Raw genomic sequence first — 12,164 nt, forward strand, 5'->3', positions numbered from 1 at the left:
CCCCTCTGCCTCAGCCCCTGGAGGTCTCTTCTGCACCGGGAGGCAGGGATGCTGGGGCCTCTCTCAACCCATGACCCAGCCCCTGGCAGACTCAAATGAGCCTTGAACAGTTCCATGATCCTGCATGCGGGCAGCACGACAGCACAGGGCCCAGGTGCAGAGCCACGGGACTCACTGTGGGGTCGTAGGGAAGTCCTTTTCCCTCTCTGTGTCAGTTTTCTGTTCTGCACAATGGGTGTGATCACGTGTAGGGCTCAGAGCTGAAGACCCACAGTGCCACCCTTCCCGATTGCTGATGACAGATGTCAAGAAGACAGCACACGACTTGGACTTTTTTATTAGACTAGGAAATATAATTTATTTCATAAAAATTAATTTTGTTACAATAGGAATGCTAAACGTTATGTACAGGTTGGCGTTTACAGAATAAACACAGGGGGCATCGGGGGCCATCCCTGGGTCCTGTGCCCCTCTGGACATAGAACGGTGCCCATGGCCCAGGCAGGGGTCCAGCCCTTTGTCCCAAGGACAGCGGCCCCCTTCCCAGGCTCCGGTCACCTGTCCTCAGAGGCCTAAGGGACCCGGCTCAGTTGCCTGGGAGCTGGGGAAGGGGACTGGGGGGCCTGGCTGGTCCAGGAGATGAGGCGGCCCCTGGCCCGGGTGCCAAAGCCCGGGGCAGGGAAGGCAGAGGCACGTAGGAGATGCACTGACACCCTGTGGACTTGGGGGGACAGAGAAGGGTCCCCACCTCCAGGTGTGCAAACCTGGGGCGGAGAGGAGGCCACGCCCCCCACGCAGGTGGGGACAGGCGCAGCTTCCCAGAGGGGCATCCTGTGCCCAGGGAGAAACGCATGCGCACACACACCGAAGGGACGAGACGGGACACCCCTGTGCGGCCCTGACAGGCCCCTGCGGCACCCACGCTGCTGACGGGGACAGCACCCAGGCTGCTCCTCAGGAAGGAGTCAGAGCTGCCTCCGACCCCACCCCAAGATGGCAGTGTGGGGACGACTGCTGGAAGGGCCCAGCCGGTGGGTTCTGAGCTCCAGGCTCTGGTCCATAATTTCTGGAAGTCAGATTGGAACTGGCTGGCTGCCCCCACCACCACCAAGAGCCCCTGTCCTGGGAGGCGGAGGGGACATAGCAGGCAGATTGTGGTCAACTTTACCCATGAGGGGTCCCTTCCAAAACCCAGAGAATGGTGTGGGCCTCAGACAGCTGCAGGGTCTTCTAGGCATAAAAAGGATATTAGGCCCAGAGAAGGCAGTGATGTACCTAAGGTCACACAGCAGTTTCACCGCAGAGATGGAACTTAATTCCTGCTCTTGAGCTGCAGGTGGGTGTTTTAGAGCCTGTGAGGGGGCAGCACCAGCAGAGCCCACCATGGACTGTGATCTCCAGACAGGAAGAGGCCCTCACCTGTGCTGGTAAACAGTGGCGTGGGGCGGGGGCAACCCACAGGAGCCGGCGCTCTTGGTACAACAGGCTCACTGCAGCCCTAAGGCAGCGCCACAGAACCACCTGGGCCAGAGCCCAGAACCCGGCCGACCCCAGCACAGGCCCAGGGAAGGAATCCCCTCTACAGCCTCCAGCAGGCCTCCCCTGCCTGTGGCCAACCCCGCTCCAGTGGTGGGGGGAAGAAGCCCCAGGAGCCCCCAGGTCCACTGCAGGGAGGCCAGGCTGGGGACATGCTGGGACCGCAGCCCTAACACCTGCTCCCCTCTCAGGAGACCAAAGTGGCAAAGGCCGAGGTGCCAAGACTGACCCCTGCCTTGCCTCGGGGACCCAGGGGGAGGAGCCTTGGATGAACCCCCTGTCCACCGTGAGGTCCTGGTCTCTGCCCTGTGGTCAGGCCAAAAGGGGCCGGGAACTCGTTTCTCCTTAGAGGCCCTTAAAACATTCCAGAACAGGCTGGGGGGGCAGCTCCTCCATCCTGGGAGCCCCACCCACTTCCACACAGCAGTGATGGGGGGTTGAAGGAGGCGCCTGCTGGGATCAGAGGTGGGGCTTGGACTCCCCCCCACACTCCTGGGGGACATGCGGTCTCCCCACCCAGGCTGATAGCAACACCTGCCCCAATGCCACCCCAGAGCCATGTGGGGTGACAGGCCTCTGACAGCCCCTTCCGTTGCACGGGAGCAGAGGCTGGGCAAGGGCAGACCGTGGGTCCTGGGTGTCAGGAGTCCCCTGGTCTGAGACTGCTGGCTGCGGTGGGGCTGCAGTGACCCAGGCCCCTCCCCAGGAAGGAGGGGTCCTGGAGCGTGTGACTCCAGGCCACACGCCTCCCAGGAGCCACCAGACCAGGAAGAGAGAAGGGCCTTCGCCCGGCCACAGCTGCCCGGGCCCCGACCTGCTCCTCCTGGGGTCTGCGGGCTGTGGGAGCGCCCTGTCCCTGTCCCTGGGGGCAACTCAGGGCCAAGAGCCTGCCTGACCGTCTCCCTTCACCGCTGGGGAACTGAGGCCTCGTCAGCCTTTAGTCCAAAGAGATCCCTCAGCAGCAGAGACCTTCAGTCTCAGAATCCGCTCAGTCTCTCCCTGACACACGCACACACACACTCGGACAGAACACACCCACTCTCACCTGTACTGGGGGGAAAAAGTTTTCCATTTTTTTTTTTTTGTTCATTTTCTTTCTTTCTTTCTTTTTTTTTTTTTTTCTTAAAAAGGACCTATCCAAATATCTGGATAAAAATGGTTTGCGTTTCCTAAGAAACTGGGCTTTCCCTTCCCTGGGGGGCGTTTCTCTTCCTGGCCCTGCTGGCCCGAGGCGCCTGCTTGCCCTCCTTCCCTTCTTGCCTGTGGACGGGGAGCGATGGCCTGGACTGTGGGGAGGGGGGGGGGGGGGAGAGGGAGAGGGAGTGGGGCTGGAGGAGTCCGCGGCGGAGGGAGAGGGAGTGTGAGAACGGAACCGACCCCAGGGATGCAGGAGGTGGGTGGAGGAAGGGCCACCTCCTGGCCCCGAGAAGTGCCCAGGGCCTGCCCCAGCTCCCATGGGGAGTGAGGCCAGGGGAGGCAGCAGGCTAGGAGCACCGGCCCTTTGGGCAGCGCAGGGCGTGGCTTTTCTAAGGCTGGTTGTGGTCGGACGGGGGAGGAGCGGGGGCAACTCCACTGTCGGCCTCCATGAGGAGGCTGCCCCGGCCTCCGTGCACGGCCTCCGCCTGTCCCTGATGGCCCGTGGTTCTGGGCACTCAGCAGTCCCCGTCAGTGGCCATGGCCACCAGCATCTCGCTCTTGCCCATCTCCTCCAAGGCACTCGCCAGGCTGTTGAGGTCCCCGTCGTCCTGCTGCAGAGCTTCCCAGAGGTCCAGGATCACGCCCGTGGGACTCGCTTTGGTGGCAAAGTAATTCAGGTACCTGGAGTGGGAAGGAGAGGGGCATGTGGCACCGGGAGCGCTCAGTGCCTCCCAGGAGCCTGGGGTGGAGGAAGCACAGGAGGTGGGAAACTGTGGGCTCCAGCGTCCCGTAGTCCTGGGTCTGAATCCCAGCGGACGGAGTGGCCGCGGCAAGTCAGTGGCCCTCTGGGAGCCTCAGTCTCGTCTCTTAAATGGGAACCTGTCAGTCACTCCTGGCATGGCAGACAGGATCCACGCTCACACAAAGCAAGGGTCCAGGCTTCTCTGGTCCTGTCCACGGGCTCGCGGGCTGGGGACGGGGCGACATGGCCAGTCTCTCCTCTGCCTCTGCCTGGTTCTCTTTTGGTACCAGATATTAAACCCAGGGGCTCTTTACCACGGAGCCGCATCCCCAGCCATTTTTATTTTGGGACAGGGTCTCACTAAGTTGCTGAGGTTGGCTTTGAACTTGCGATCCTCCTGCCTCTGCCTCCCAAGCTGCTGGGGTGACAGGCCTGCGCCACCCACGGGGCTTCCTCCCCCTTTATTCCCTGCCTGGTCTTGCCCCGTGGACTTCCGAGAGCAGGAACAGGGCCTGCGCCGTCTGAGAGTCCTCACTCGTCATTTCTGTAAGACATCTTGTCTACGGCACCTGCTTGGGGCAGGGTGGACATTTTTCAATGAGTCACTTTTGTCATCATAGGCCTCTAGCATTGGAAGTTCTCACAAAGAGGTTTTTTTTTTTTTTAATTAAAAATATTTATTTTTAGTTGCAGGCGGATTATCCTTATCTATTCATTTATTTTTACGTGGTGCTGAGGACCGAACCCAGGGCCTCCCACGTGTGGGGTAAGCACTCTACTACTGAGTCCCAGCCCCAGCCTCACAATCAGTTTGACACCGAGGTGTGTTCTGTCACTGGGCAAGTGTTTTGGGGGCATCTGCTCTGTCCCTGGCACTGAGGTGCTGGTAGTGACCCCATCTAGCTGGTGCCTGGGCTTGGTCTGATTCTCAGGTCGTCCCACAGATGGGCAGGTGGGGCATTTTGCAGACCACGGTGGGAAGGCACAGCCTGGAGAGTGAGGTGGTCCGCAGCCTGCCTGGCTCGGAGGCTGGCGCTCGGAGCTCGACCCTCCACCCCGAAGCAGCATCCCCAGACTTAGCGCATCCAAACCGAGCTCCTGACCTGCCACCAATGGTGGAGACTGATGCCACCCCTGCCTACCAGACCGAGGACGAGGCCACCTGGGCTCTGGTCCCGGACACTCACCGGTCCATGGAGAGCTTCTGCGCCAGCAGCCGCCAGTCACTGCCCCTCGAGCTGGGGGCATCGAGGCTGTGGCATATCTTTTGGCGGATGGACAGCGGGATCTTGAAGGCATAGGGTCCCAGCTGGGTGGTGACGGCGCTGCTGGGCGCAGAGCAGAGGGCATCCAAGGAGCCAGCAGGAGTCTGGAGGGTGAGGAAAGAGGGCCACGGTGCTGGGCATCTGCTGCTCTGGGCTCCCTGCCCTGGACAGCAGCTCAGAGGCTGGGCCTCGCCCCTCCCTGGGGCAGCCGGCAGCTGCACAGGGCCTCTTCCCCCAGGAGCAGACTCTTTCCCAAGCCCAAGGACGTGTGGCTGCTCCTCAGCCAGCAGGGGTGTGTCACCATAGGCTTCTATTGTCATCGTAGGTGCCTGCTCCTGGCTAAGGCTGACGGGTGGTCAGGAACCCGAGGAGCCCCACCACAGTGCAGCCCACGCAGACCAGTTTCTATAATGAGGAAAATACAGTCCAGATGGGGCAGAGCCAGGTGCCCAGGGTCCCATGCTAGTGGGAGGCAGAGCTGGTGCAGGGCTCTTTCTACTGCACTGAGGAGGAGGAGCAGCATCGTCACCCTGGGTGGCTTGGGATTTTAACCTCAGTCTGGATTTACAGTGGCTGAGCATGGTGGCTCTGTCCTTGTGCTGACCTGGGTGCAAACCCAGTCCCATTGCTGTTGTGACTGTGGGATACCTGCCCTCCCCAAAACCTGCTTCCTCATCTTCCAGACGTGGACCATCAACTGTCTCCCTGGGGTTGTGACGATTTAGTGAGGTGACGTGTGTCACCTGGTCACATGTACCTTGCACAGGAATGGCGCACAGTGATGGTTGTTAACCAAGTGCCTGTTCTGACTTGGGAGGTGAAGGCGAGATGTCTTTGTGGGAGACGCATCTCTGCCCACGGGAGGGGGACCCCGGGGCCGTGTGCCGCAGCCCCGCCTCACCTCAGCCAGCGTGGTGTGCAGCTGGACTATCTGGCCCTCCCCTTCCACCTGCCGCACGCAGATCTTGCAGGTGAGCTCGGTGGCGGCCAGGCTGTGCCGCTCCAGGGTGAACGTGCAGTGCAGGGCCTTCTGGCTACCACTCCAGATGTGACAGAAGGGGATCTCCTGCGGGAGGCAGGGGTCAGGGCCAAGCCAGTTCTCTGGGGCCTGGAGGCCAGGAGGGCGGGGCCCTCCGGGGCGTTCAGGTCTCCCCCCCAGAAGGAAAGGGGAGAAGAGCTGTGAAGCGCCCCTAAGCTGGCTGGCTGAGGGGGGGTGCGTGGGTGTCTGGGCCGGGACACCTCAGGGAGCCGATGGGGTCCCCGCTGCAGGGTGGGGCAGCGCAGTCAGGACAGTTGGCCAGGCACGCACACTCAGGTGGCGAGGCCTCTTTGAGGACGACGGGTGTGGGCTTTGTGTGATGTGGGAGAGTGACAGGCTGTCTCGGGCCCGGAGGCTGGGGTGTTCCTGAGGACGGCACGGAAACCGGCCGGCCAAGACAGAGGGCGTGAGAGCCGTGAGGGGTGAGGCAGGAGCAGCCGGGTGCCCCCAGGCCCCCCAGGGGCCTCACCTGGTACTTGGCCAGCAGCTTGCTCCTCCAGTGGGCATGGGGGACGTCGTGCAGGGAGAGGCGCAGGTTGTGGTGACTGCCCTTGAACAGCAGGGGCTTGGGCTCCTCCACCAGGTAGCCCCCCAGCGTCCGCTCCACCTCTAGCACCTCCTGCGGCCAGGGCGGGGGCAGGGGACTGCATCAGGCTTGGCCTTGGGCCCCTTCCACTAGCGGCTGAGGGGTGGGGCGCAGGGACCCACCTGAGCACGTGCAGGACCCGGGGGACCCGTGAGCGAGTGCTTTGGGTGAATGGATGTGTGGGTGGACCTATAGATGGCTGGGGGGGGGGGAGATTGACGGTGTGGACAGACGGATGGAGAACTGCACGGACAGACAGGAAGAGAAAGAAGGCTGTGGAAGTCGGTGTGGAAATGGGTGGGACGTGAATAGAGGGATATTTGGAAGGAAACATAAAGGAATGGAAGGGAGATGGCGGGGGACAACGGGCTGTTACCGAGTAGGCCCACGAACAGAACTCAACATGGATGGACGGACAGACGAGGGTTTAAGAAGCAAGCCCATCAGTAGACCTTTTGTCTTGATCTCCACACTGTTCTCTGGCCAGAGTGGACCAGCCAGTGCCCAGCACCAAGAGATCCGGGCCTAAGAGCATTCCCCAGCAGCCTCCAGCCCTTCCCGGGCCGCCTGGGCTCCAGACGGGTGGTCCCAGCAGGAGACCCTGTCCCCCCGGCCCTTCACCTATGATGCCTCAGCCCACAACACGGAGCTTGACAGTCCCCCACAAGCCCAGGATGGACCACAGCCCAGGGAGGGAGGGGCAGGGGGCTGGCACTCTGCTCAGGCTGAACGCCACACTGGTGGCAGCAGCGCTGCTGTCTGGATGCCCTTCCCCGCTGTATTGGGCTCAGGTGTGAGGTCACCCTCCCCATCTGCCCTCCCGCAGACCAGCAGGAGCCCCGAGAGCCTCTGCCTGTCTCCCGCTTGGGGCTGCGGCAGGAAGGAAGCCGGCAGCTGGCCGGGTGCCAGGCTGGGCCGAGGCCTGGCTGTACCTTCAGGGCCACGGGCGTGTCCTCGAGGCAGTAGACCCTGAGGCTGTACTCCAGGGAGGTGCACAGGGCCGGGGCGAAGACGGCCAGCTGCAGCCGCTTGCAGGCCGCGCGGGAGTAGGACTCGCCCGTGAAGACGTAGGTGCCCAGCTGGTCCAGCAGGACGTGGCAGGACCTGGCCTCCAGCTGGCAGTAGCAGGGGGTGTTCAGGGTCTCCTCGTCCAGGGTCACCACCTCCTGCAGGGCACAGAGGGTTGGAGTGCACCGGCCCTGGGCATCCTGGCGGGCCTCCGCGGGCCTCCCCGGCAGGTCGGGTAGCCTGGGCTCCTCACCTCCCAGTGGCCCTGGTGGGCCTGGGTCTTGAGCTGGAAGATCCAGTCGCCAGCAGTGACCTCTGCACAGTGGGGCACCGTGAGGATGACCGGGCGGCACAGCAGGAGGCCCGTTGGCCCGCAGGTCACCGCGGGGCTCAGTACTGTCTGGGTCCCTTCTGACAGCGGGCTGGGGCCAAGCAGAGGGCAGGAAGGAGGCTGTGAGAGGAGGCTGAGCACTCGCAAGGGCACAGGCTATTCTGAGCCTCCAGCTCTGCCCACAGCCTGGGCCGAGGGCAAGGCTCTGCCACTGAGCTCCGGACCCCGAGGTTTTGGGGACGGAGGAGGCAGAGGAAATGGCGCACACCTTAAAGTTGTTTCCAGAGCTTTGTGGTCACACCAGAGCACTCTCACCACCAAGCCTTAGCACACGGCTTCAAAGGTTCTGCAATTTGGGGAACTTTTTTTTTTTGGTACCAGGGATTGAACCTGGTTCAATTGATTAAGGAGTGCTTAATCACTGAGCCACATCCCAGCCCTTTCTATATTTTATGTAGAGATAGGGTCTCGCTGAGTTCCTTAGGGCCTCAATGATAAGTTGCTGAGGCTGGCTTTGAACTCATAATCCTCCTGCCTCAGCCTCCCAAGTGGCTAGGATTATAGATCTGCGCCACCACACTTGGCGGGAACGTTCTTAACAGATATGGCTAAATCACCCTCCAGAAGGCTGGTACCAGTCTGTGCTCCCACCATCACGCCATGGAGGGCTACGTGCCTGGGCTCTGGGAGGATGAAGATATTATTGTTTGGAGAAAAAAAAAATCCTTGTGAATTCCTTAAGCAAAAATCATTCCCGATATCTCACGGATATTCATTAATTTCGACTACGAATCAGGTAGAATGTTTTCTCATAAACTACAGGTCACTGTGTGTGGTGGTGGGGAGGAGAGAGAGATCACTGGTTCATATCCTTTGCTCATTTTCATCTTGAGATGTTCAATTTTTCTTATTAGTTTATAAAGGCTTTTTACATAGTGAGGATATTAGCCCTTGGTCCTATTTGTAACCTGTCTGTCAACCACTCTCCACTTCTATGATTTATGGGCAGGTGGCGGAGAGGGAGGCAGAGCGGGGCAGCCGGGGTAGGGTGGTTCTCTACTCACAGGGTGCTTTCCGCCTTGTTGATAAGCAGGTACATCTCGTAGAACTTGCCCTGGGGAATGGCTCCATTGGGCACCAGTAGGCTGACCCCTGGGGGGAGAGAGAGGTCAGCAGGGAGGGGGCAAGAGGGGAGGGAGTCAGGAGAACAGGGCTGGGAGGTGGCTAGCACAGGGCAGAGAGGGAAAGACATCCGAGTGGCAAGCAGTCACCAGCCAGGGACAGGGAGATGGGGCCTGGATGCAAGGAGAGGCCAAGTCATGGCCACTGCGGGCCTGTCCACTACACAGGGCCTCCGACACTGCCTGGTGCCTGAAGGCATCGGGCCCCTCACACCTAGCTCAGGGCAAAGGCGGGACGGTGCTGATGACCAGTTTTGCACCGAGGTGGGCGCCCTTTCTCCACTGGAACCCGGGACAGTGCTCTGCAGGGCTGCTGAACTGTCCCCGACCAACAGAGACGGCGAGCCTCTGCGAGTGGCTACCCAAGGTGCCCCTGGCCTGGAAGGAGCAGAGGAGGACTGAACCCCGGGTCTTCCGGTTGGCACCTCTATTTTACTGTCCCCTCTTGCCCTTGAACCCCACTGTCCCCATCTGAGAAATGGGGGGAGGGAAGCCCTGTCCTCTGCTGGCTGGGTGGTGAGCTGTGCAGAGGACTGGCCGAGGGGCAGGGGACAGGCCCACCTGTGCCCGGGATGCTGAGCCTCCCGCCCAGGCAACCGAAGGTGCCGCTGACGCTGCTGCCCGGGTCCCGGGCCAGGCCCAGGGGCTGCTGGGAGCCCAGGCTGGCGCTGCGCAGGTGCAGGAAGTGTGCGTCTGGGGAGAAGTCGCCAGGGTAGGTGCCCGGCGGGTAGGTGACTCCCAGCAGGTCGGCCCCGTCTGGCCGGCCGGGCCCGGAGCTAGTGGTGCTGGAGCTGTAGACCTTGATCTTGAGGCTGGGCAGGGGGTCGAGCAGGGGCGAGTTGGTCATGGGGATCTTGTCGGCCGCGTCCTGCAGGGCGTACACTGGCCCACGGTAGGCGCCAGCGCTGGCTGTCAGGTCGGGGGGCACCGAGGGGTGCAGGAGCTGAGGGTTGCCTGTCGGAGGGGGGTGACGGTCAGACAGGCATGCCCCGATGGCCAGGTCCTGCCCTGTCCTGGATAGGCGCCCTCCTGTCCCACCCAAGGTCCAGCTGCAAAGGCTCGACGGCCACCCACTGCGGGAAGCTCTGGGCAAGCTCTGGAGAAACCCTGGGAGGGAGAAGGCAGCCTGGGCTCTGGTCACCGCCATGCACCCCCAGATCCCCAGCCCCCCGCCCCCCCGGCTGCCCAGGTCCTTACTGGGCCTCGCAGTCTTGAAGTTGACTGGGTGGAAGCCCCCAGTGAGGGCAGCGGACGAGTCCGTGATGTCCGTGTCGAAGTCGCGACAGTTGCGGCGGTACACCACGGCGCCCACGGCCATGAGGACTGCCACCACCACCAAGATGGCCACCACGAGGCCCGCGTACAGGGCCACATCTCCTGAGGCCTCCAGGACTGCGGACACAGGAGGGCTACATGAGGGGCAGGCCTGCTGGCCCCATGCTGAGGTCAACTGAGGTCTGCCGTGGCAGGCTGGGGACTCGGGCCAGCCTGGGAGCCTCTGAGTCAGTCAGTCAGTCTCTCTCTCTCTCTCTCTCTCTCTAAGTATTTTTATACATTTTTAGTTGTCGATGGACCTTTATTTTATTTACTGACACGCGGTGCTGAGGAGGGGACCCAGGGCCTCCCACATGCCAGGCAAGCGCTCTGCCACCGAGCCCGAGCCCAGCCCCCAGCCAGTCTCTACACTAATAAAATGGTCTCCAGACCCCAGCCAGCCTCCACCCGCCAGTGAACTCACTGCTTACTGCTGGGGAGACGGGGACTGTGACTCGGGGATGCTGGCCACGTGATCTGTCCTATCAGAGCTGAGGTTTGAACTAGGGTCTCACTCTGAGCCTGCTGCACTCGCCATAGGACCACAGGTCCTGGCTTCACAAGTGCCTTCCAAGGGCTTTGCTGGGGGCGGGGGGGGGGAGTGGCTGTGACATGAGCCATGGAGTGGGGGTGGTGGAAGACCGATGGGATGGACCCATGTGACACGGGGAGGCTGTAGCTGGGAACACCTCTCCAAGGCCAGGCAGGAAGGCGTCAAGACACAGGAGGCGAGGTCAACAGAACCTTCCATGATGGCGGCAATGTTCTATGTCTACCGTGTCCGCACGCAGCCACCAGAACATGTGGCTACTGAGCAACAGAACGGGCTGAAGCAAAAGCCCCATCAGTTCACTAAAACTGACTGGGAGCTGGGTGCAGTGGCGGACACCTGTAATCCCAGCAGCTCGGGAGGCCGAGGCAGGAGGATGGCCAGTTCAAAGCCGGCCCTAGCAAAAGTGAGGCCCTAAGCGGCTCAGGGAGACCCTGTCTCTAAATAAAATACAAAGTAGGGCTGTGGAGGGGGCTCAGTGGTCGAGGGCCCCTGAGTTCAATCCCCGGTACTCCCCTGATTTGGGTTTAATTTATTTAAATATAAGCTTCAAAAGCCACATGTGACCAGGCCTGAACTATCACACTGGCCAGCTCAGGCAAAGCCAAGATGGCAGCCGTTGAAATGGCTGCTCTTCCGCTGGCCCCTTCTGGGAGCTCCAGGAAGCACCCTGTGCTGTGGGCCTCAGTGGTAAGGCCACTTCCCTCACCGGATTCCCCCAGCCCCGGGGGTCAGCCCGAGCCTGATGTTGCAGTAGGCCATGGCCTTCCGCCTGGACATCTGCTCACTTCCGACAGCTGCCTGGCCCCTGCCCCCCAGTGGTCCACGTTCTTGGGCTCCCCCGTGGACCACAGGTCCCTCGAAGGCCTGGGCTCCTACTTCCCGAGGCTCCTGGCACTGCTCCCCAGCGTGGTGTGGCTCTGAACCTGATGTCCTTGCCCACACTGGGGCCACTTGCCTCATGATTTAAACTCTGTAATCAGCCACCAGCCTGGTCCCCTAGGGGGCTGGCCAAGGGCCCCACTGCTGGTCTCATGATTCCAGAATCACGTGGACGCTGTACTTCAGTTACCACAGCCAGCCTGCCGGACGCTTTACTGCTCTGGACTGTGCAGTTCCGTGGCAGTGGGGACCCGTGGGGACCCGTGGGGACCCGTGGGGCAGGGGCACAGGGCTCTCAGGACACAGGGCAGTGGGCATCTGGGGTGACTTGGGAGGTGTGGCCCAGCTGCAGGGTTGCAGTACAGGGCACTGGGGTGGACAGGTGGGGCCCTGCCCCACAGAGGGAGGCCAAGGGCACAGGGCTAAGAGCACCAGCTTTGGCCACAAATTCTGGGCTCAAGCTCTGGTTCTGCTGTTTCCGGGGGGGTCCCCGGGTAGGCCCCGCCTTCCCGCCGAGACTCAGTTTCCTGCCGGGCACGGGGGAGCCAGGGTTCTCTGCGGGCCTCCCCGTCAGCCCAGGGCACGCCTGCCTG

General features: G+C 61.7%; 1 protein-coding gene across 1 annotated transcript in view; it reads right to left on the reverse strand.

The window, feature by feature from the left end:
* Positions 1-332: 332 nt before the first annotated feature.
* Unc5b (unc-5 netrin receptor B) overlaps positions 333-12,164 on the reverse strand; it is a 75,138-nt gene continuing 63,306 nt past the window's right edge. The window contains exons 9-17 of the mRNA XM_027931248.2: positions 10,023-10,217; positions 9,387-9,779; positions 8,709-8,796; positions 7,567-7,735; positions 7,238-7,471; positions 6,189-6,338; positions 5,582-5,746; positions 4,603-4,784; positions 333-3,354 (exon numbers count right to left, since the gene is read on the reverse strand). Of these exons, the coding sequence (XP_027787049.2) occupies positions 3,189-3,354; positions 4,603-4,784; positions 5,582-5,746; positions 6,189-6,338; positions 7,238-7,471; positions 7,567-7,735; positions 8,709-8,796; positions 9,387-9,779; positions 10,023-10,217 (1,742 nt within the window). The 3' untranslated portion in view covers positions 333-3,188. The remainder of the gene's footprint in view (positions 3,355-4,602; positions 4,785-5,581; positions 5,747-6,188; positions 6,339-7,237; positions 7,472-7,566; positions 7,736-8,708; positions 8,797-9,386; positions 9,780-10,022; positions 10,218-12,164) is intronic.

Source organism: Marmota flaviventris, chromosome 4 (genome assembly GCF_047511675.1).
Source record: "Marmota flaviventris isolate mMarFla1 chromosome 4, mMarFla1.hap1, whole genome shotgun sequence".
Lineage (NCBI taxonomy): Eukaryota > Metazoa > Chordata > Mammalia > Rodentia > Sciuridae > Marmota > Marmota flaviventris.